The 24,225-nt window shown below is 40.3% G+C and overlaps 1 protein-coding gene across 1 annotated transcript in view; it reads right to left on the bottom strand.

The window, feature by feature from the left end:
- Nucleotides 1–1,498: 1,498 nt before the first annotated feature.
- The window catches only part of LOC311116630 (C-myc promoter-binding protein-like), a gene marked incomplete at both ends in the record, with an annotated part of 29,295 nt that continues 6,568 nt past the window's right edge, over nt 1,499–24,225 (bottom strand). The window contains 7 exons of the mRNA XM_084191688.1: nt 1,499–1,674; nt 1,965–2,109; nt 2,585–2,643; nt 2,892–2,958; nt 15,415–15,653; nt 19,719–19,888; nt 22,055–22,124. Of these exons, the coding sequence (XP_084047814.1) occupies nt 1,499–1,674; nt 1,965–2,109; nt 2,585–2,643; nt 2,892–2,958; nt 15,415–15,653; nt 19,719–19,888; nt 22,055–22,124 (926 nt within the window). The remainder of the gene's footprint in view (nt 1,675–1,964; nt 2,110–2,584; nt 2,644–2,891; nt 2,959–15,414; nt 15,654–19,718; nt 19,889–22,054; nt 22,125–24,225) is intronic.

Consider the following 24,225-nt stretch of genomic DNA (forward strand, 5'->3'; position numbering starts at 1 on the left):
CCTTGTCTTTGTGTGTGATTGTTTATTGTGGAGGAGAGAGAAGCTCGGTGGAGCTCCTTGTATTTTGTATCGCCGGGATATTCACCCGTGTGCCTTGTTGTCTCCAATGCGCCGTAATACCGCACTGTAGTGTTTTACACATTGCTGCGTACCGCTGTCTTACCGAATAAACCATTTATTCTGTGATTTACCCTCCTGCGACTGACTCCGTCCAAATCACCCGCTTCAACAGGACTATTTTTCTTCCTTTGCATATTGCAAAATATATTCACTGTATGTTTGCATTTTTATTGTATGTGTGCCTACAGTGTGCTGTTTGACATGTATTGAGTCATGTTGAAATATAAAACTTACATTTTTGCATTTGTTTGAGTACACACAAACAATATACAGCATAACAACAACATCTTAGTCTTTACACTGAAATAGGTTCTGATAGTAGTGTTTTGAATATGTCACATTAGTGTGATCTCAGTTGTCACTAAGTTAGATTAATTTGATGTGTGTGTGTCTCATTTGTATGCAGAGTTTCATTTTGAGCAGGGAGTACATGATTATAATAATAATAATAATAATAATAATAATCCATTTAGCAGACACTTTTATCCAAAGCGACTTACAGTCATGCGTGCATACATTTTTTTTGTGTATGGGTGGTCCCGGGGATCGAACCCACTACCTTGGCGTTACAAGCGCCGTGCTCTACCAGCTGAGCTACAGAGGACCACATGATTATGATAGCTGTGTTTCATTTTGAGCAGGGAGTACATGATTATGATAGCTGTGTTTCATTTTGAGCAGGGAGTACATGATTATGATAGCTGTGTTTCATTTTGAGCAGGGAGTACATGATTATGATAGCTGTGTTTCATTTTGAGCAGGGAGTACATGATTATGATAGCTGTGTTTCATTTTGAGCAGGGAGTACATGATTATGATAGCTGTGTTTCATTTTGCAAAATGTCTGTGGGGTTTGGGGAAATTGGCTAACTTTTGTGTTTTGAGTTTTGAGTACCTGAGATGTAGTTTCAGCAAACGTTTGTTAACAGTTGGGGAAAAACTGTAATTAAGCACAACATAGAAAAATTGTATTGTGATAGTTGAATTTCTGTCCTCGGAAAAGAAAATGGACAATAACATATTTTCCCTGAGTGAGTCATTAACACAACAACAAACAAAAGAGACAAGAGGTTAAGGATGGGAGGTTATGGGTAAATGATCACCCATGGGAGATTGGTATTGGTAGAGGTCATAGGTCGTAGGTAGAGGTGACTGAGGCTGGTCTAGCGGGTAACACCACTGCCTCTCTCTCTCTGTCTCCCTACTCATTGCATGCCTGTCTGAATAACATGGAAACACTAACTGTGACACTGCAAACGTCTGCGTAAGGGTTAGTGTCAGGGTCATAGCTAGAGGTCAGGGGTTAAAGATAACTCACTGTCGACACAGCAGACGTCATGGTCATGGTTCAGGTTCCAGGGTCAGAGGTCAGACTTACTGTAATATGTTGTTGGTGTCCAGGTCGACGCAGCAGACATCGGGCGGGGGCACGTAGAGATCAAAGTAACGCGAGTCGACGCCCACGATGAAGGGGCAGGGGGCAGAGAGGACGTCCGCCAGGGCCAGAGGGCACAGAGGGATGTACGGGCACGGCCAATGGAAGGGGAAGATCATCTGGAGGGAGGAAGAGATGGAGTTAGAGACAGATACTCTCTCTCACAGTTGATGGGATACCCTCACATACTAGGACTCTGCTTTGGAATGGAATTAAAGTTCTCCTTTGGGACTACAAACCCATAACGTATTTTTTTTTTTACAGTAGAAGAACCATATGACAGCATTAGCTGATGTACTGCTAAAGTGGTGCTGATGTGGACCTTTGTGGCTCAGTGGGTAAGAGCCTGGTTTTAGCAATGCTGAGGTTATGGGTTCCATTTTCATGGGGATCACATGCACACACTCACCGACACCAGGGCCTCCGTAACGCTGGTCAGTACGGCCGGTCTGAGAGAGTGGACCAGGATCTTGTGTTCTGTTACAGCCAGCACCAGCAGAGTGGTCGCATTCTTAGGACCCAGATTTAGGAGCAGAGTGGAAAGACGACCACCACTGAGAGACAAGGGAAGAGAAGTAGCTGTGTTGTTCACGGTGACCAGTGAACCCTTATTGTCACGGTGACCAGTGAACCCTTATGGTCACGGTGAAGAGTGTGCTGCTGTCTGTCTGTCTGTCTGTCTGTCTGTCTGTCTGTCTGGCTGTCTGTCTGTCTGGCTGTATGGCTGTCTGTCTGGCTGTCTGTCTGTCTGGCTGGCTGTTTGGCTGTCTGGCTGGCTGTCTGGCTGTCTGTCTGGCTGGCTGTCTGGCTGTCTGGCTGTCTGTCTGGCTGGCTGTCTGGCTGGCTGGCTGTCTGTCTGTCTGGCTGTCTGGCTGTCTGTCTGGCTGGCTGTCTGGCTGGCTGTCTGTCTGGCTGGCTGTTTGGCTGTCTGTCTGTCTGGCTGGCTGTCTGGCTGGCTGTCTGGCTGTCTGCCTGTCTGTCTGGCTGTCTGGCTGTCTGTCTGTCTGGCTGTCTGGCTGTCTGTCTTACCTGAGAGGCAGAGGGGAGGAGACAGGCTGGCTCAGCATCAGACTATCATGTGGAGACAGCTGTAGAGCAGAGAGAGTTTACATCAGCAGGAAGGTGGCAGAGCTCAATACCCTACAGTAGCTATGGCAACACAGCCAGATTACACATGAGATCAAACAGTCAGTGATTTCACACCTCAATCTAAAGCAGAGACAATGGCGGACTGCATTGGAGTAGCATTGTACAGATGATCAGATGGTTAAGTCATATTGATTGGATTTGTGCAATGTTAGACACCACATTCATATTTGCACAGACTCTTTCTCACCTGTAGTAGGATGCGTGGTCTCTGTGAGGAGGGGAACGGGACTTTGTGCATGAAGTGGGAGATGTGTCTGTTGGACAGAGACATGACAGGTTAGGTGTGTATAGACAGTATATAATGGTGTGTATAGACAGTATATAATGGTGTGTATAAACAGTATATAATGGTGTGTATAGACAGTATATAATGGTGTGTATAGACAGTATATAATGGTGTGTATGGACAGTATATAATGGTGTGTATAGACAGTATATAATGGTGTGTATAGACAGTATATAATGGTGTGTATAGACAGTATATAATGGTGTGTATAGACAGTATATAATGGTGTGTATAGACAGTATATAATGGTGTGTATGGACAGTATATAATGGTGTGTATAGACAGTATATAATGGTGTGTATAGACAGTATATAATGGTGTGTATAGACAGTATATAATGGTGTGTATAGACAGTATATAATGGTGTGTATAGACAGTATATAATGGTGTGTATAGACAGTATATAATGGTGTGTATAGACAGTATATAATGGTGTGTATAGACAGTATATAATGGTGTGTATAGACAGTATATAATGGTGTGTATAGACAGTATAGACAGTATATAATGGTGTGTATAGACAGTATATAATGGTGTGTATAGACAGTATATAATGGTGTGTATAGACAGTATATAATGGTGTGTATAGACAGTATATAATGGTGTGTATAGACAGTATATAATGGTGTGTATAGACAGTATAGACAGTATATAATGGTGTGTATAGACAGTATATAATGGTGTGTATAGACAGTATATAATGGTGTGTATAGACAGTATATAATGGTGTGTATAGACAGTATATAATGGTGTGTATAGACAGTATATAATGGTGTGTATAGACAGTATATAATGGTGTGTATAGACAGTATATAATGGTGTGTATAGACAGTATATAATGGTGTGTATAGACAGTATATAATGGTGTGTATAGACAGTATATAATGGTGTGTATAGACAGTATATAATGGTGTGTATAGACAGTATATAATGGTGTGTATAGACAGTATATAATGGTGTGTATGGACAGTATATAATGGTGTGTATAGACAGTATATAATGGTGTGTATGGACAGTATATAATGGTGTGTACAGACAGTATATAATGGTGTGTAGAGGCAGTATATAATGGTGTGTATAGACAGTATATAATGGTGTGTATAGACAGTATATAGTGGTGTGTATAGACAGTATATAATGGTGTGTATAGACAGTATAGACAGTATATAATGGTGTGTATAGACAGTATATAATGGTGTGTATAGACAGTATATAATGGTGTGTATAGACAGTATAGACAGTATATAATGGTGTGTATAGACAGTATATAATGGTGTGTATAGACAGTATATAATGGTGTGTATAGACAGTATATAATGGTGTGTATAGACAGTATATAATGGTGTGTATAGACAGTATATAATGGTGTGTATAGACAGTATATAATGGTGTGTATAGACAGTATATAATGGTGTGTATAGACAGTATATAATGGTGTGTATAGACAGTATATAATGGTGTGTATAGACAGTATATAGTGGTGTGTATAGACAGTATATAATGGTGTGTATAGACAGTATAGACAGTATATAATGGTGTGTATAGACAGTATATAATGGTGTGTATAGACAGTATATAATGGTGTGTATAGACAGTATAGACAGTATATAATGGTGTGTATAGACAGTATATAATGGTGTGTATAGACAGTATATAATGGTGTGTATAGTCAGTATATAATGGTGTGTATGGACAGTATATAATGGTGTGTATAGTCAGTATATAATGGTGTGTATGGACAGTATATAATGGTGTGTATAGACAGTATATAATGGTGTGTATAGACAGTATATAATGGTGTGTATAGACAGTATATAATGGTGTGTATAGACAGTATATAATGGTGTGTATAGACAGTATATAATGGTGTGTATGGACAGTATATAATGGTGTGTATAGACAGTATATAATGGTGTGTATAGACAGTATATAATGGTGTGTATAGACAGTATATAATGGTGTGTATAGACAGTATATAATGGTGTGTATGGACAGTATATCATGGTGTGTATAGACAGTATATAATGGTGTGTATAGACAGTATATAATGGTGTGTATAGACAGTATATAATGGTGTGTATAGACAGTATAGACAGTATATAATGGTGTGTATAGACAGTATATAATGGTGTGTATAGACAGTATATAATGGTGTGTATGGACAGTATATAATGGTGTGTATAGACAGTATATAATGGTGTGTATAGACAGTATATAATGGTGTGTATAGACAGTATATAATGGTGTGTATAGACAGTATATAATGGTGTGTATAGACAGTATATAATGGTGTGTATAGACAGTATATAGTGGTGTGTATAGACAGTATATAATGGTGTGTATAGACAGTATAGACAGTATATAATGGTGTGTATAGACAGTATATAATGGTGTGTATAGACAGTATATAATGGTGTGTATAGACAGTATAGACAGTATATAATGGTGTGTATAGACAGTATATAATGGTGTGTATAGACAGTATATAATGGTGTGTATAGACAGTATATAATGGTGTGTATGGACAGTATATAATGGTGTGTATAGACAGTATATAATGGTGTGTATAGACAGTATATAATGGTGTGTATAGACAGTATATAATGGTGTGTATAGACAGTATATAATGGTGTGTATAGACAGTATATAATGGTGTGTATAGACAGTATATAATGGTGTGTATAGACAGTATATAATGGTGTGTATAGACAGTATAGACAGTATATAATGGTGTGTATAGACAGTATATAATGGTGTGTATAGACAGTATATAATGGTGTGTATAGACAGTATATAATGGTGTGTATAGACAGTATATAATGGTGTGTATAGACAGTATAGACAGTATATAATGGTGTGTATAGACAGTATATAATGGTGTATATAGACAGTATATAATGGTGTGTATAGACAGTATATAATGGTGTGTATAGACAGTATATAATGGTGTGTATAGACAGTATATAATGGTGTGTATAGACAGTATATAATGGTGTGTATAGACAGTATATAATGGTGTGTATAGACAGTATATAATGGTGTGTATAGACAGTATATAATGGTGTGTATAGACAGTATATAATGGTGTGTATAGACAGTATATAATGGTGTGAATAGACAGTATAGACAGTATATAATGGTGTGTATAGACAGTATATAATGGTGTGTATAGACAGTATATAATGGTGTGTATAGACAGTATATAATGGTGTGTATAGACAGTATATAATGGTGTGAATAGACAGTATAGACAGTATATAATGGTGTGTATAGACAGTATATAATGGTGTGTATAGACAGTATATAATGGTGTGTATAGACAGTATGGACAGTATATAATGGTGTGTATAGACAGTATATAATGGTGTGTATAGACAGTATATAATGGTGTGTATAGACAGTATATAATGGTGTGTATAGACAGTATATAATGGTGTGTATAGACAGTATATAATGGTGTGTATAGACAGTATATAATGGTGTGTATAGACAGTATATAATGGTGTGTATGGACATTATATAATGGTGTGTATAGACAGTATATAATGGTGTGTATGGACAGTATATAATAGTGTGTATAGACAGTATATAATGGTGTGTATAGACAGTATATAATGGTGTGTATAGACAGTATATAATGGTGTGAATAGACAGTATAGACAGTATATAATGGTGTGTATAGACAGTATATAATGGTGTGTATAGACAGTATATAATGGTGTGTATAGACAGTATATAATGGTGTGTATAGACAGTATATAATGGTGTGAATAGACAGTATAGACAGTATATAATGGTGTGTATAGACAGTATATAATGGTGTGTATAGACAGTATATAATGGTGTGTATAGACAGTATATAATGGTGTGTATAGACAGTATATAATGGTGTGTATAGACAGTATAGACAGTATATAATGGTGTGTATAGACAGTATATAATGGTGTATATAGACAGTATATAATGGTGTGTATAGACAGTATATAATGGTGTGTATAGACAGTATATAATGGTGTGTATAGACAGTATAGACAGTATATAATGGTGTGTATAGACAGTATATAATGGTGTGTATAGACAGTATATAATGGTGTGTATAGACAGTATATAATGGTGTGTATGGACAGTATATAATGGTGTGTATAGACAGTATATAATGGTGTGTATAGACAGTATATAATGGTGTGTATAGACAGTATATAATGGTGTGTATAGACAGTATATAATGGTGTGTATAGACAGTATATAATGGTGTGTATAGACAGTATATAATGGTGTGTATAGACAGTATATAATGGTGTGTATAGACAGTATAGACAGTATATAATGGTGTGTATAGACAGTATATAATGGTGTGTATAGACAGTATATAATGGTGTGTATAGACAGTATATAATGGTGTGTATAGACAGTATATAATGGTGTGTATAGACAGTATAGACAGTATATAATGGTGTGTATAGACAGTATATAATGGTGTATATAGACAGTATATAATGGTGTGTATAGACAGTATATAATGGTGTGTATAGACAGTATAGACAGTATATAATGGTGTGTATAGACAGTATATAATGGTGTGTATAGACAGTATATAATGGTGTGTATAGACAGTATATAATGGTGTGTATAGACAGTATATAATGGTGTGTATAGACAGTATATAATGGTGTGTATAGACAGTATATAATGGTGTGTATAGACAGTATATAATGGTGTGAATAGACAGTATAGACAGTATATAATGGTGTGTATAGACAGTATATAATGGTGTGTATAGACAGTATATAATGGTGTGTATAGACAGTATATAATGGTGTGTATAGACAGTATATAATGGTGTGAATAGACAGTATAGACAGTATATAATGGTGTGTATAGACAGTATATAATGGTGTGTATAGACAGTATATAATGGTGTGTATAGACAGTATGGACAGTATATAATGGTGTGTATAGACAGTATATAATGGTGTGTATAGACAGTATATAATGGTGTGTATAGACAGTATATAATGGTGTGTATAGACAGTATATAATGGTGTGTATAGACAGTATATAATGGTGTGTATAGACAGTATATAATGGTGTGTATAGACAGTATATAATGGTGTGTATAGACAGTATATAATGGTGTGTATAGACAGTATATAATGGTGTGTATAGACAGTATATAATGGTGTGTATAGACAGTATATAATGGTGTGTATGGACAGTATATAATAGTGTGTATAGACAGTATATAATGGTGTGTATAGACAGTATATAATGGTGTGTATAGACAGTATATAATGGTGTGAATAGACAGTATAGACAGTATATAATGGTGTGTATAGACAGTATATAATGGTGTGTATAGACAGTATATAATGGTGTGTATAGACAGTATATAATGGTGTGTATAGACAGTATATAATGGTGTGAATAGACAGTATAGACAGTATATAATGGTGTGTATAGACAGTATATAATGGTGTGTATAGACAGTATATAATGGTGTGTATAGACAGTATATAATGGTGTGTATAGACAGTATAGACAGTATATAATGGTGTGTATAGACAGTATATAATGGTGTATATAGACAGTATATAATGGTGTGTATAGACAGTATATAATGGTGTGTATAGACAGTATAGACAGTATATAATGGTGTGTATAGACAGTATATAATGGTGTGTATAGACAGTATATAATGGTGTGTATAGACAGTATATAATGGTGTGTATAGACAGTATATAATGGTGTGTATAGACAGTATATAATGGTGTGTATAGACAGTATATAATGGTGTGTATAGACAGTATATAATGGTGTGTATAGACAGTATATAATGGTGTGTATGGACAGTATATAATGGTGTGTATAGACAGTATATAATGGTGTGTATAGACAGTATATAATGGTGTGTATAGACAGTATATAATGGTGTGTATAGACAGTATATAATGGTGTGTATAGACAGTATATAATGGTGTGTATAGACAGTATATAATGGTGTGTATAGACAGTATATAATGGTGTGTATGGACAGTATATAATGGCGTGTATAGACAGTATATAATGGTGTGTATAGACAGTATATAATGGTGTGTATAGACAGTATATAATGGTGTGTATAGACAGTATATAATGGTGTGTATGGACAGTATATAATGGTGTGTATAGACAGTATATAATGGTGTGTATAGACAGTATATAATGGTGTGTATAGACAGTATATAATGGTGTGTATAGACAGTATATAATGGTGTGTATAGACAGTATATAATGGTGTGTATAGACAGTATATAATGGTGTGTATAGACAGTATATAATGGTGTGTATAGACAGTATATAATGGTGTGTATAGACAGTATATAATGGTGTGTATAGACAGTATATAATGGTGTGTATAGACAGTATATAATGGTGTGTATAGACAGTATATAATGGTGTGTATAGACAGTATATAATGGTGTGTATAGACAGTATATAATGGTGTGTATAGACAGTATATAATGGTGTGTATAGACAGTATATAATGGTGTGTATAGACAGTATATAATGGTGTGTATAGACAGTATATAATGGTGTGTATAGACAGTATATAATGGTGTGTATAGACAGTATATAATGGTGTGTATAGACAGTATATAATGGTGTGTATAGACAGTATATAATGGTGTGTATAGACAGTATATAATGGTGTGTATAGACAGTATATAATGGTGTGTATAGACAGTATATAATGGTGTGTATAGACAGTATATAATGGTGTGTATAGACAGTATATAATGGTGTGTATTGACAGTATATAATGGCGTGTATAGACAGTATATAATGGTGTGTATAGACAGTATATAATGGTGTGTATAGACAGTATATAATGGTGTGTATAGACAGTATGGTCAGTATATAATAGGCCACCAAAAGGCCACCAAAAATTCTGAAATGTCCTTCCCCAACTATAACATTTTCTGTCTAGATAGAACTGCCAAAGGGGGTGGAGTTGCAATCTACTGTAGAGATAGCCTGCAGAGCTCTATGATACTATCCAGGTCTGTGCCCAAACAGTTTGACCTTTCCAGAAATAAGTCTGTCACTGTTGCCGCTTGCTACAGACCCCCTCAGCCCCCAGCTGTGCCCTGGACACCATATGTGAACTGATTGCCCCCATCTATCCTCAGAGTTCGTACTGCTTGGTGACCTAAATTGGGATATGCTTAACACCCCGGCCATCCTACAATCTAAACTGGATGCCCTCAATCTCACACAAATTATCAACGAACCTACCAGGTACAACCCTAAATCCGTAAACATGGGCACCCTCATAGATATCATCCTGACTAACTTACCCTCTAAATACACCTCCGCTGTCTTCAACCAGGATCTCAGCGATCACTGCCTTATTGCCTGCGTCCGTAACGGGTCCGCGGTCAAACGACCACCCCTCATCACTGTCAAACGCTCCCTAAAACACTTTAGCGAGCAGGCCTTCCTAATTGACCTGGCCAAGGTATCCTGGATGGATATAGATCTCATTCCGTCAGTAGAGGATGCCTGGTTGTTCTTTAAAAGTAATTTCCTCTCAATCTTAAATAAACATGCCCCATTCAAAAAATACAGAACTAAGAATAGATATAGCCCCTGGTTCTGTCTTTTATACTGATAACAAGTTCAAACAGGTGCCATTAATACAGGTAATGAGTGGAGGACAGAGGAGCCTCTTAAAGAATAAGTTACAGGTCTGTGAGAGCCAGAAATCTTGCTTGTTTGTAGGTGACCAAATACTTATTTTCCACCATAATTTGCAAATAAATTCATTAAAAATCCTACAATGTGATTTTCTGGATTTTTTTTTCTCAATTTGTCTGTCATAGTTGACGTGTACCTATGATGAAAATTACAGGCCTCTCTCATCTTTTTAAGTGGGAGAACTTGCACAATTGGTGGCTGACTAAATACTTTTTTTCCCCACTGTATATCCATCCTGCCCTGCCTTTCGAAAGTATTTGAAAGCCAAGTTAACAAACAGATCACCGACCATTTCGAATCCCACCGTACCTTCTCCGCTATGCAATCCGGTTTCCGAGCTGGTCATGGGTGCACTTCAGCCACGCTCAAGGTCCTAAACGATATTATAACCACGATCGATAATAGACAGTACTGTGCAGCCGTCTTCATCGACCTGGCCAAGGCTTTCGACTCTGTCAACCACCGCATTCTTATTGGCAGACTAAATAGCCTTGGTTTCTCAAATGACTGCCTCGCCTGGTTCACCAACTACTTCTCAGATAGAGTTCAATGTGTCAAATCAGAGGGCCTGTTGTCTAGACCTATGGCAGTCTCTATGGGGGTGCCACAGGGTTCAATTCTTGGGCCGACTCTTTTCTCCGTGTATATCAATGATGTCGCTCTTGCTGCTGGTGACTCTCAGATCCACCTCTACGCAGACGACACCATTTTTATACATCTGGCCCTTCATTGGACACTGTGTTAACAAACCTCCAAACGAGCTTCAATGCCATACAACACTCCTTCAGTAGCCTCCAACTGCTCTTAAACACTAGTAAAACTAAATGCATGCTCTTCAATCGAACGCTGCTGGGACCCGCCCACCCGATTAGAATCACTACTCTCGACGTGTCTGACCTAGAGTATGTGGACAACTACAAATACCTAGGTGTCTGGTTAGACCGTAAACTCTCCTTCCAGACTCACATTAAGAATCTCCAATCCAAAGTTAAATCTAGAATCGGCTTCCTATTTCGCAACAAAGCCTCCTTCACTCATGCTGCCAAACATGCCCTCGTAAAACTGACTATCCTACCGATCCTTGACTTCGGCGATGTCTATATCCACCAGTTCATCTGATTCTGGAAACTACCTCAAATGGTATCCACCGGTTCATCTGACTCTGGAAACTACCTCAAATGGTATCCACCGGTTCATCTGACTGGAAACTACCTCAAATGGTATCCACCGGTTCATCTGACTCTGGAAACTACCTCAAATGGTGTCCACCGGTTCATCTGACTCTGGAAACTACCTCAAATGGTATCCACCGGTTCATCTGACTCTGGAAACTACCTCAAATGGTATCCACCGGTTCATCTGACTCTGGAAACTACCTCAAATGGTATCCACCGGTTCATCTGACTCTGGAAACTACCTCAAATGGTATCCACCGGTTCATCTGACTCTGGAAACTACCTCAAATGGTATCCACCAGTTCATCTGACTCTGGAAACTACCTCAAATGGTGTCCACCGGTTCATCTGACTCTGGAAACTACCTCAAATGGTGTCCACCGGTTCATCTGACTCTGGAAACTACCTCAAATGGTATCCACCGGTTCATCTGACTCTGGAAACTACCTCAAATGGTGTCCACCGGTTCATCTGACTGGAAACTACCTCAAATGGTGTCCACCAGTTCATCTGACTCTGGAAACTACCTCAAATGGTATCCACCAGTTCATCTGACTCTGGAAACTACCTCAAATGGTATCCACCAGTTCATCTGACTCTGGAAACTACCTCAAATGGTATCCACCGGTTCATCTGACTGGAAACTACCTCAAATGGTATCCACCGGTTCATCTGACTCTGGAAACTACCTCAAATGGTGTCCACCGGTTCATCTGACTCTGGAAACTACCTCAAATGGTATCCACCGGTTCATCTGACTCTGGAAACTACCTCAAATGGTATCCACCGGTTCATCTGACTCTGGAAACTACCTCAAATGGTATCCACCGGTTCATCTGACTCTGGAAACTACCTCAAATGGTATCCACCGGTTCATCTGACTCTGGAAACTACCTCAAATGGTATCCACCAGTTCATCTGACTCTGGAAACTACCTCAAATGGTGTCCACCGGTTCATCTGACTCTGGAAACTACCTCAAATGGTGTCCACCGGTTCATCTGACTCTGGAAACTACCTCAAATGGTGTCCACCGGTTCATCTGACTCTGGAAACTACCTCAAATGGTATCCACCGGTTCATCTGACTGGAAACTACCTCAAATGGTATCCACCGGTTCATCTGACTCTGGAAACTACCTCAAATGGTATCCACCGGTTCATCTGACTCTGGAAACTACCTCAAATGGTATCCACCGGTTCATCTGACTCTGGAAACTACCTCAAATGGTGTCCACTGGTTCATCTGACTCTGGAAACTACCTCAAATGGTGTCCACTGGTTCATCTGACTCTGGAAACTACCTCAAATGATGTCCACCAGTTCATCTGACTCTGGAAACTACCTCAAATGGTATCCACCGGTTCATCTGACTCTGGAAACTACCTCAAATGGTATCCACCGGTTCATCTGACTGGAAACTACCTCAAATGGTGTCCACCAGTTCATCTGACTCTGGAAACTACCTCAAATGGTATCCACCGGTTCATCTGACTCTGGAAACTACCTCAAATGGTGTCCACCGGTTCATCTGACTGGAAACTACCTCAAATGGTATCCACCGGTTCATCTGACTCTGGAAACTACCTCAAATGGTGTCCACCGGTTCATCTGACTGGAAACTACCTCAAATGGTATCCACCGGTTCATCTGACTCTGGAAACTACCTCAAATGGTATCCACCGGTTCATCTGACTCTGGAAACTACCTCAAATGGTATCCACCGGTTCATCTGACTCTGGAAACTACCTCAAATGGTATCCACCAGTTCATCTGACTCTGGAAACTACCTCAAATGGTGTCCACCAGTTCATCTGACTCTGGAAACTACCTCAAATGGTATCCACCGGTTCATCTGACTCTGGAAACTACCTCAAATGGTGTCCACCAGTTCATCTGACTCTGGAAACTACCTCAAATGGTATCCACCGGTTCATCTGACTCTGGAAACTACCTCAAATGGTATCCACCAGTTCATCTGACTCTGGAAACTACCTCAAATGGTATCCACCGGTTTCTACTGACTCTGGAAACTACCTCAAATGGTATCCACCGGTTCATCTGACTGGAAACTACCTCAAATGGTGTCCACCGGTTCATCTGACTCTGGAAACTACCTCAAATGGTATCCACCGGTTCATCTGACTCTGGAAACTACCTCAAATGGTATCCACCGGTTCATCTGACTCTGGAAACTACCTCAAATGGTTTCCACCGGTTCATCTGACTCCGGGGAAGTAGATAAATAGGCCTCATTGCCAAAATCCCAAAGTATCCCTTTATTAATTATTTTAATAATAATAAATATTAATAATTATTATTTTGCAACTCTCCAAGATGAATTTAACACTTTACAACTATGCTTTCTAGCAAATCATTTGGTTTGAGATCAAGCAAAGTCCTATATCATGTTGTTTGGTACGCGGCAAAGAATAAACTCCACAGCTGGCAATTTCTAAATTCTGGATCTGGGTTTGAAGATAGATTCTGAATTATCTTTTGGAAAGCATATTGATTATATTAGAAAAACGATTAACTATAAGCTTGGGTTACTATATAGATTATGGTGACTATTTTTAACTAATAGAAACATCACCATGTGGAGATATTAGTAAATATGTATGTATATATATTTATAATACTTAGTTTTATTAGTTGTATTAGTAGTTGTAGCAGTAGTTTTATTAGTTGTATTAGTAGTTGTAGCAGTAGTTTTTATTTGTTGTATTAGTAGTTGTAGCAGTAGTTTTTATTTGTTGTATTAGTAGTTGTAGCAGTAGTTTCTATTAGTTGTATTAGTAGTTTTATTAGTTGTATTAGTAGTTGTAGCAGTAGTTTTTATTAGTTGTATTAGTAGTTGTAGCAGTAGTTTTATTAGTTGTATTAGTAGTTTTAGCAGTAGTTTTATTAGTTGTATTAGTAGTTGTAGCAGTAGTTTTTATTAGTTCTATTAGTAGTTGTAGCAGTAGTTTTTATTAGTTCTATTAGTAGTTGTAGCAGTAGTTTCTATTAGTTCTATTAGTAGTTGTAGCAGTAGTTTCTATTAGTTCTATTAGTAGTTGTAGCAGTAGTTTCTATTAGTTGTATTAGTAGTTTTAGCAGTAGTTTTATTAGTTGTATTAGTAGTTTTAGCAGTAGTTTTATTAGTTGTATTAGTAGTTGTAGCAGTAGTTTTTATTAGTTGTATTAGTAGTTTTAGCAGTAGTTTTATTAGTTGTAGGCCTATTAGTAGTTGTACAACAACTTTTTTATGCTGTTAATGTAATAATGTTCATTGTTATTATTATCAGACAGTAGTTCCCATTGTATTATTGTTACTAAGTATTGTTTGTTTAATTGTTTTTTTGACACTTGAAAATGAGATGGTTTTGGGAAATGAAATGAAAGCTTGTAGAGTATGTGTGTGTGTGTGTGTGTGTGTTCGTGTGTGTGTGTTCGTGTGTGCGTGCGTGAATGTGTGTGTGGCCGTGTGCCTGCGTGCGTGTGTGCGTGTGTGCGTGTGTGCATTCCTCACTTCTCTATAGGCAGAGCGTGTGGTCCAGAGATGGAGTATCTGTAGAGGAACGTCAGGAAGTTCCTGAACGAGTCAAAGAAGGGCCAGTGTGACAGCAAACAGATACTCTTGTTAGCATGAACGCTCTTTGTCCCTTTGCTGCTATTGCACGTGCCCGGTAGCCCCAGGAGAGAACGCTGTCTGTCACTCAGGTGGTCCTCTGGGTACGGCTCATAGAACTGAATGGCTGCTCCATACACCTGGAGAGAGGTAGACAAACACACACACACACACACACACACACACACACACACACACACACACACACACAGACAAACACACACACACACACACACACACACACACACACACACACACACACACACACACACACACACACACACACAAAAAAACACACAACAGTAAGTAACATATCGCCAAATCCCCACAAACTCACATCACAGAATACCCTATTAGTTCTATGGTAATGATTTACCTTGACTACATATCCATAACTCATTTGTTACACATCTATAAGTATTTAATGAACGCGTTATAAAAAGGTCCCAGGTTAATTAATTATATCCATAGCATATCTATAGCACATTCATGTCATGCTATGCAAGAGCTCATATTTAGGTTTCTTAATAGATGCATCATTACAATGACAGTGTAGTCATCATTATGGCTGTTCTCAAAAGTGTGCTTCTGTCATACCAGTCTTAGTGTGCTTCTGTCATACCAGTCTTAGTGTGCTTCTGTCATACCAGTCTTAGTGTGCTTCTGTCATACCAGTCTTAGTGTGCTTCTGTCATACCAGTCTTAGTGTGCTTCTGTCATACCAGTCTTAGTGTGCTTCTGTCATACCAGTCTTAGTGTGCTTCTGTCATACCAGTCTTAGTGTGCTTCTGTCATACCAGTCTTAGTGTGCTTCTGTCATACCAGTCTTAGTGTGCTTCTGTCATACCAGTCTTAGTGTGCTTCTGTCATACCAGTCTTAGTGTGCTTCTGTCATACCAGTCTTAGTGTGCTTCTGTCATACCAGTCTTAGTGTGCTTCTGTCATACCAGTCTTAGTGTGCTTCTGTCATACCAGTCTTAGTGTGCTTCTGTCATACCAGTCTTAGTGTGCTTCTGTCATACCAGTCTTAGTGTGCTTCTGTCATACCAGTCTTAGTGTGCTTCTGTCATACCAGTCTTAGTGTGCTTCTGTCATACCAGTCTTAGTGTGCTTCTGTCATACCAGTCTTAGTGTGCTTCTGTCATACCAGTCTTAGTGTGCTTCTGTCATACCAGTCTTAGTGTGCTTCTGTCATACCAGTCTTAGTGTGCTTCTGTCATACCAGTCTTAGTGTGCTTCTGTCATACCAGTCTTAGTGTGCTTCTGTCATACCAGTCTTAGTGTGCTTCTGTCATACCAGTCTTAGTGTGCTTCTGTCATACCAGTCTTAGTGTGCTTCTGTCATACCAGTCTTAGTGTGCTTCTGTCATACCAGTCTTAGTATGCTTCTGTCATACCAGTCTTAGTGAATAAGCCAAAAGGCCAAACCATGTTTAGGAAATGATGCTGATATACAGTATAGACTGCAGCAGCCCCATTTCACCCCACCGGCCGGTCTAGGCCCGTGACTTACCTTCAGCTTCTTCTTCTCACTGAGGTCTATTGCTCTTCTTCTTCTTCTTCTTCTTCTTCTTCTTCTTCTTCTTCTTCTTACTGAGGTCTATGACTCTTCTTCTTCTTCTTCTTCTTCTTCTTCTTCTTCTTCTTCTTCTTCTTCTTCTTCTTCTTCTCCTTCTTCTCACTGAGGTCTATGGTGCATGAACATCCCCACAGGGTTGAATCCTCAGGGTACATTTTACGGATCAAATCGTGTAGTTGAGGGTCATATCATAACTCTTTCGTAACTCGTCAGATAGATGGCATCATTCGCGCAAAACTGAAAGCGCGAACCACCGCATTTAACCACGGCAAGGTGACTGGGAACATGGACGAGTACAAACAGTCCAGCTATGCCCTCCCGTAAGGCAGTCAAACAGGCAAAACTTCAGTACTGCATAGCATGACATTAATGTGCTATAGATATGCTATTGATATATATATATAATTAACATTTAATAATGCAGTTGGGACCTGGTATAACACATTCATTAAATGCTTATATATGTGTAATAAATGTGTTATGGATATGTAGTCAAAGTAAATCTTTACCAATTATTTATTTAATCTAAATAAATACATGATATAGTGGCATGATAGTGCCAGGAGAATAGCCTGCGAAGGAGAATGAGAGGTTGTGAGGAATCAGAGCAGAGTAGAGTAGAGACAGTAGAGTAGAGTAGAGTAGAGTAGAGACAGAGTAGAGTAGAGTAGAGACAGAGTAGAGTAGAATAGAGACAGAGTAGAGTAGAGTAGAGACAGAGTAGAGTAGAGCAGAGTAGAGTAGAGTAGAGTAGAGTAGAGTAGAGTAGAGTAGAGTAGAGCAGAGTAGAGTAGAGTAGAGTAGAGACAGAGTAGAGTAGAGTAGAGACAGAGTAGAGTAGAGCAGAGTAGAGTAGAGTAGAGTAGAGTAGAGTAGAGTAGAGTAGAGTAGAGACAGAGTAGAGTAGAGTAGAGACAGAGTAGAGTAGAGCAGAGTAGAGTAGAGTAGAGTAGAGCAGAGTAGAGTAGAGTAGAGACAGAGTAGAGTAGAGCAGAGTAGAGTAGAGTAGAGTAGAGCAGAGTAGAGTAGAGTAGAGAAGAGTAGAGACAGAGTAGAGTAGAGTAGAGTAGAGACAGAGTAGAGTAGAGTAGAGACAGAGTAGAGTAGAGTAGAGTAGAGTAGAGACAGAGTAGAGTAGAGTAGAGTAGAGTAGAGTAGAGTAGAGTAGAGTAGAGTAGAGTAGAGAAGAGTAGAGACAGAGTAGAGTAGAGTAGAGTAGAGTAGAGTAGAGTAGAGTAGAGTAGAGTAGAGACAGAGTAGAGTAGAGACAGAGTAGAGACAGAGTAGAGTAGAGTAGAGTAGAGTAGAGACAGAGTCAAGTAAAGTAGAGCAGAGCAGAGCCCCAGAGTCTGCAACACCACCAAGCAAGCGGCACCATGAAGACCAAGGAGCTCTCCAAACAGGTCAGGGACAAAGTTGTGGAGAAGTACAGATCAGGGTTGGGTTATAAAAAAATATCCTAAACTTTGAACATCCCACGGAGCACCATTAAATCCATTATTAAAAAATAGAAAGAATATGGCACCACAACAAACCTGCCAAGAGAGGGCCGCCCACCAAAACTCACGGACCAGGCAAGGAGGGCATTAATCAGAGAGGCAACAAAGAGACCAAAGATAACCCTGAAGGAGCTGCAAAGCTCCACAGCGGAGATTGGAGTATCTGTCCATAGGACCACTTTAAGCCGTACACTCCACAGAGCTGGGCTTTACGGAAGAGTGGCCAGAAAAAAGCCATTGCTTAAAGAAATAAATAAGCAAACACGTTTGGTGTTCACCAAAAGGCATGTGGGAGACTCCCCAAACATATGGAAGAAGGTACTCTGGTCAGATGAGACTAAAACTGAGCTTTTTGGCCATCAAGGAAAACGCTATGTTTTTAAACGCCATGTTTTTAATCAGCAGGGACTGGGAAACTGGTCAGAATTGAAGGAATGATGGATGGCTCTAAATACAGCGGCGGCGCACAATTGGTCCAGCATCGCCCAGGGTAGGGGAGGGTTTGGCCGGCAGGGATGTTCTTGTCCCATCGTGCACTAGCGACTCCTGTGGCGAGCCAGGCGCAGTGCACGCTGACTCGGTCGCCAGGTGTACGGTGTTTCCTCCGACACATTGGTGCGGCTGGCTTCCGGGTTAAGCGGGCACCGTGTCAAGAAGCAGTGCGGCTCGGTTGAGTTGTGTTTCAGAGGACGCACGACTCTAGGCCTTCGCTTTCTCCCGTGTCCGTACGGGAGTTGCAGCGGTGGGACAAGACTATAACTACCAATTGGATACCACGAAATTGGGGAGAAAAGGGGGTAAAATACTGAAAAAAATAAATAAAAAAAAAATACAATAAAAAATGATACAAACCCCCCCCAAAAAATCATTTTAATTCTAGGTTGTAAGGCAACAAAATAGGAAAAATGCCAAGGGAGGTGAATACTTATTACAGGTATATACTGTACAGCTTCTCCTACCAACCTCCTCTTTTGTGTGTGTGTGTGTGTGTGTGTGTGTGTGTGTGTGTGTGTGTGTGTTTGTGTGTGTGTGTGTGTGTGTGTGTGTGTGTGTGTGTGTGTGTGTGTGTGTGTGTGTGTGTGTGTGTGTGTGTGTTTGTGTGTGTGTGTGTGTGTGTTTGTCCCCACCTTGTCCCCAGAGGCCCCAGTCAGTACAAAGGTAGAGAAGACGGGCATGGAGTGTTTGCTGTGAGCTGGCCAGAACTCGATGCTAGCTCCCATGGGCAGACAGAACAGAGGAACAGACTCCGGCAGCGGGAAAGACTCATCATCCTCCTCTGGGTACCTACACAACAGACCTAGAGAGAGAAAACAGATATAATATGTTCTAATTAGATTTGCATGATAGAAGCACACAGTACACCAGGGTTCTTCAATTCCGGTCCTGGAGGGCCGAAACACCTCTGTTTTTCATCCTCTCCTTCTAATCAGGGGCTAATTCAGACCCGGGACACCAGGTGAGTGCAATTAACTACCAGGTAGAAATAAAAAACAGAAGTGTTTTCGGCCCTCCAGGACCGGAATTGAAGAACCCTGCAGTACACTGTCTTCACAGCACTTATCCAATCACTACTAGACAGTGGTGTAAAGTACTTAAATAAAAATACTTGAAAGTACTACTTAAGTAGTTTTTTGGGGGTATCTGTACTTTACTTTACTATTTAAATTTTGGACAACTTTTACTTTTACTTCACTACATTCCTAAAGAAAATAATATACTTTTTACTCCATACATTTTCCCTGACACCCAAAAGTACTCGTTACATTTTGAATGCTTAGCAGGACAGGAAAATGGTCCAATTCACACACTTATCAAGAGAACATCCCTGGTCATCCCTACTGCCTCTGATCTGGCGGATTCACCAAACAAATGCTTCCTTTGTAAATTATGTCTGAGTGTAACGAGAAAATGGCGCCGTCTGCTTTGCTTAATTTAAGGAATTTGAAATGATTTATACTTTTACTTTTGATACTTAAGTATATTTTAGCAATTAAATGTACTTTTACATGATGATACATTAGTATCAAAGACTTTTACTCAAGTAGTATTTTACTGGGTGACTTTCACTTGAGTCATTTTCTATTAAGGTATATTTACTTTTACTCAAGTATGACAATTGGGTACTTTTTCAAAATTTTTACATTTTAGCAGACACTCTTATCCAGAGCGACTTACAGTTAGTGAGTGCATACATTTTTTTATTTATTTTTCATACTGGCCCCCCATGGGAAACGAACCCACAACCCTGGCATTGCAAGCTTCATGCTCTACCAACTGAGCTACACAGGACTACCACTGCTAATATATTATCCTTGTGTTTAGGGTTAGGGCTGGAGTGTCCAGTAGTGTCCAGTAGTGTCCAATACATTTACATTTTAGTCATTTAGCAGACGCTCTTATCCAGAGCGACTTACAGTTAGTGAATACAATTTTTTTTTTTTATACTGGCCCCCCGTGGGAATCGAACCCACAACCCTGGTGTTGCAAACGCCATGCTCTATCAACTGAGCTACATCCCTGCCGGCCATTCCCTCCCCTACCTTGGACGACGCTGGGCCAATTGTGCGCCACCCATGAGTCTCCCGGTCGCGGCCGGCTGCGACAGAGCCTGGATTCGAACCAGGATCTCTAGTGGCACAGTTAGCACTGCGATGCAGTGCCTTAGACGACTGCACCACTCAGGAGTAGTGTCCAATAGTGTTCAATAGTGTCTAATAGTGTCCAATAGTGTCCAATAGTGTCAAATAGTGTCCAATAGTGTTCAATATGTTCAATAGTGTCCAATAGTGTCCAATAGTGTCCAATAGTGTCCAATAGTGTCCAATAGTGTCCAATAGTGTTCAATAGTGTTCAATAGTGTCAAATAGTGTCTGTACATTTTTCAACCCAACATGATTAACCAACAGCTGTCTGTTCAGAATGATACAGTAGTAAAAAATTGACTCGCAATATTCTGTCCTATCACACTGTCCGTTCAATATTCTGTCCTATCACACTGTCCGTTCAATATTCTGTCCTATCACACTGTCCGTTCAATATTCTGTCCTATCACACTGTCCGTTCAATATTCTGTCCTATCACACTGTCCGTTCAATATTCTGTCCTATCACACTGTCCGTTCAATATTCTGTCCTATCACACTGTCCGTTCAATATTCTGTCCTATCACACTGTCCGTTCAATATTCTGTCCTATCACACTGTCCGTTCAATATTCTGTCCTATCACACTGTCCGTTCAATATTCTGTCCTATCACACTGTCCGTTCAATATTCTGTCCTATCACACTGTCTGTTCAATATTCTGCCCTATCACACTGTCCGTTCAATATTCTGTCCTATCACACTGTCCGTTCAATATTCTGTCCTATCACACTGTCTGTTCAATATTCTGTCCTATCACACTGTCCGTTCAATATTCTGTCCTATCACACTGTCCGTTCAATAGAGAATCCAAGTACTTTACCTGCGTTATATGCGATTGTGTTGGTTTTAGCCAGTGACTTCTTGTAACACAGGTACACTGAGGATCCCCACTGACATGGGACAAACAAACATTCACAACATTAGATTGAAACGGGACCAATGCATTGTACTAGAGTAGGTAGAAACAGATATACACTGAGTAGACAAAACATTAGGAACACCTGCTCTTTCCATGACATAGACTGGCCAGGTGAATCCAGGTGAAAGCCATGATCCCTTATTGATGTCACCTGTTAAATCCACTTCAATCAGTGTAGGTGAAGGGGAGGAGACAGGTTAAAGAAGGATTTTTAAGCCTTGAGATAATTGAGTCATGGATTGTGTATGTGTGCCATTCAGAGGGTGAACGGTCAAGACAAAAGATGTAAGTGCCTTTGAACGGGGTATGGTAGTAGGGGCCAGGAGCACCGGTTTGTGTCAAGAGCTGCAACGCTGCTGAGATTTTCACACTCAACAGTTTCCCCGTGTGTATCAAGAATAGTCCACCCCCCCCCCCCAAAAGGACATCCAGCCAACTTGACACTGAGGGAAGCATTGGAGTCAACATGGGCCAGCATCCCTGTGGAACGCTTTCGACACCTTGTAGAGTCCGTGCCCCGACGAATTGAGGCTGTTCTGAGGGCAAAAGGGGGTGGAACGCAATATTACGAAGGCGTTCATAATGTTTTGTACACTCAGCGTAGTTCCCCAGGACGCTGTATTTGGTGAAAAGCATTAGGACCCTAGAGTCGAACCTGTGGGGGACACCACTTGTCAAGTCCTCGTAAGTAAGCCTTGTCCGAGCCAGAACGGCCCATAGGGCAGGAGCCTATCTCCTGTTTCTGTAGCGTGAGACAGCTTGATGTACAAGGACAGGACTCTAGATAACTCTGCAGTGCCTTCAGAAAGTATTCACACCCCTTGTCTTTTTCCACATTTTGTTGTGTTACAGCCTGAATTTAAAATGGATGACATTGAGATGTTGTGTCACTGGCCTACACACAATACCCTCATAGTGTAATAGTGGAATTATGCCTAAATCCACTATACATACAAAAGTAAATGGACTCCCCTTCAAATGAGTGGATTCGGCTATTTCAGCCGCACCCGTTGCTGACAGGTGTATGAAATCAAGCACACAGCCATGTAATCTCAAACATTGGCAGCAGAATGGCCTTACTGAAGAGCCCAGTGACGTTCAACGTGGCACCGTTGTAGGATGCCACCTTTCCAACAAGTCAGTTCGTCAAGTTTCTGCCCTGCTAGAGCTGCCCCCGGTCAACTGTAAGGGCTGTTATTGTGAAGTGGAAACGTCTAGGAGCAACAACGGCTCAGCCGAAAAGTGGTAGGCCACACAAGCTCACAGAACGGGACCGCTGAGTGCTGAAGCGCGTAGTGCGTAAAAGTCCTCTGTCCTCCTCACTATCGAGTTCCAAACTGCCTCTGGAAGCAACGTCAGCACAATAACTGTTCGTCGGGAGATTCATGAAATGGGTTTCCATGGCCGAGCAGCCGCACACAAGCCTAAGATCACCATGCACAATGCCAAGTGTCGGCTGGAGTGGTGTAAAGCTCGCCGCCATTGGACTCTGGAGCAGTGGAAATGCGTTCTCTGGAGTGATGAATCAAACTTCACCATCTGGCAGTCCGACGGACGAATCCAGTCCGACGGACGAATTGGGATGCCAGGAAAACACCCAATTCATAGTGCCAACTTAAAGTTTGGTGGAGAAGGAATAGTGGTCTGGGGCTGTTTTTCATGGCTCGGGCTAGGCCCTTTAGTTCCAGTGAAGGGAAATCTTAACGCTCCAGCATATAATTACATTCTAGGCGATTCTGTGCTTCCAACTTCGTGGCAACAGTTTGGGGAAGGCCCTTTCCTGTTTCAGCATGACACTGCCCCTGTGCAGAAAGCGAGGTCCATACAGAAATGGTTTGTCGAGATCGGTGTGGAAGAACTTGACTGGCCTGCATAGTACCCTGACCTCAATCCCATCGAACGCCTTTGGGATGAATTGGAACGCCGACTGCGAGCCAGGCCTAATCGCCCAACATCAGTGCCTGACCTCACTAATGCTCTTCTGGCTGAATGGAAGCAAGTCCCTGCAGTAATGTTCCAACATCTAGTGGAAATCCTTCCCAGAAGAGTGGAGGCTGTTATAGCAGCAAAGG

This window comes from Coregonus lavaretus (genome assembly GCF_964263955.1).
Source record: "Coregonus lavaretus genome assembly, contig: HAP1_SCAFFOLD_3355, whole genome shotgun sequence".
NCBI lineage: Eukaryota > Metazoa > Chordata > Actinopteri > Salmoniformes > Salmonidae > Coregonus > Coregonus lavaretus.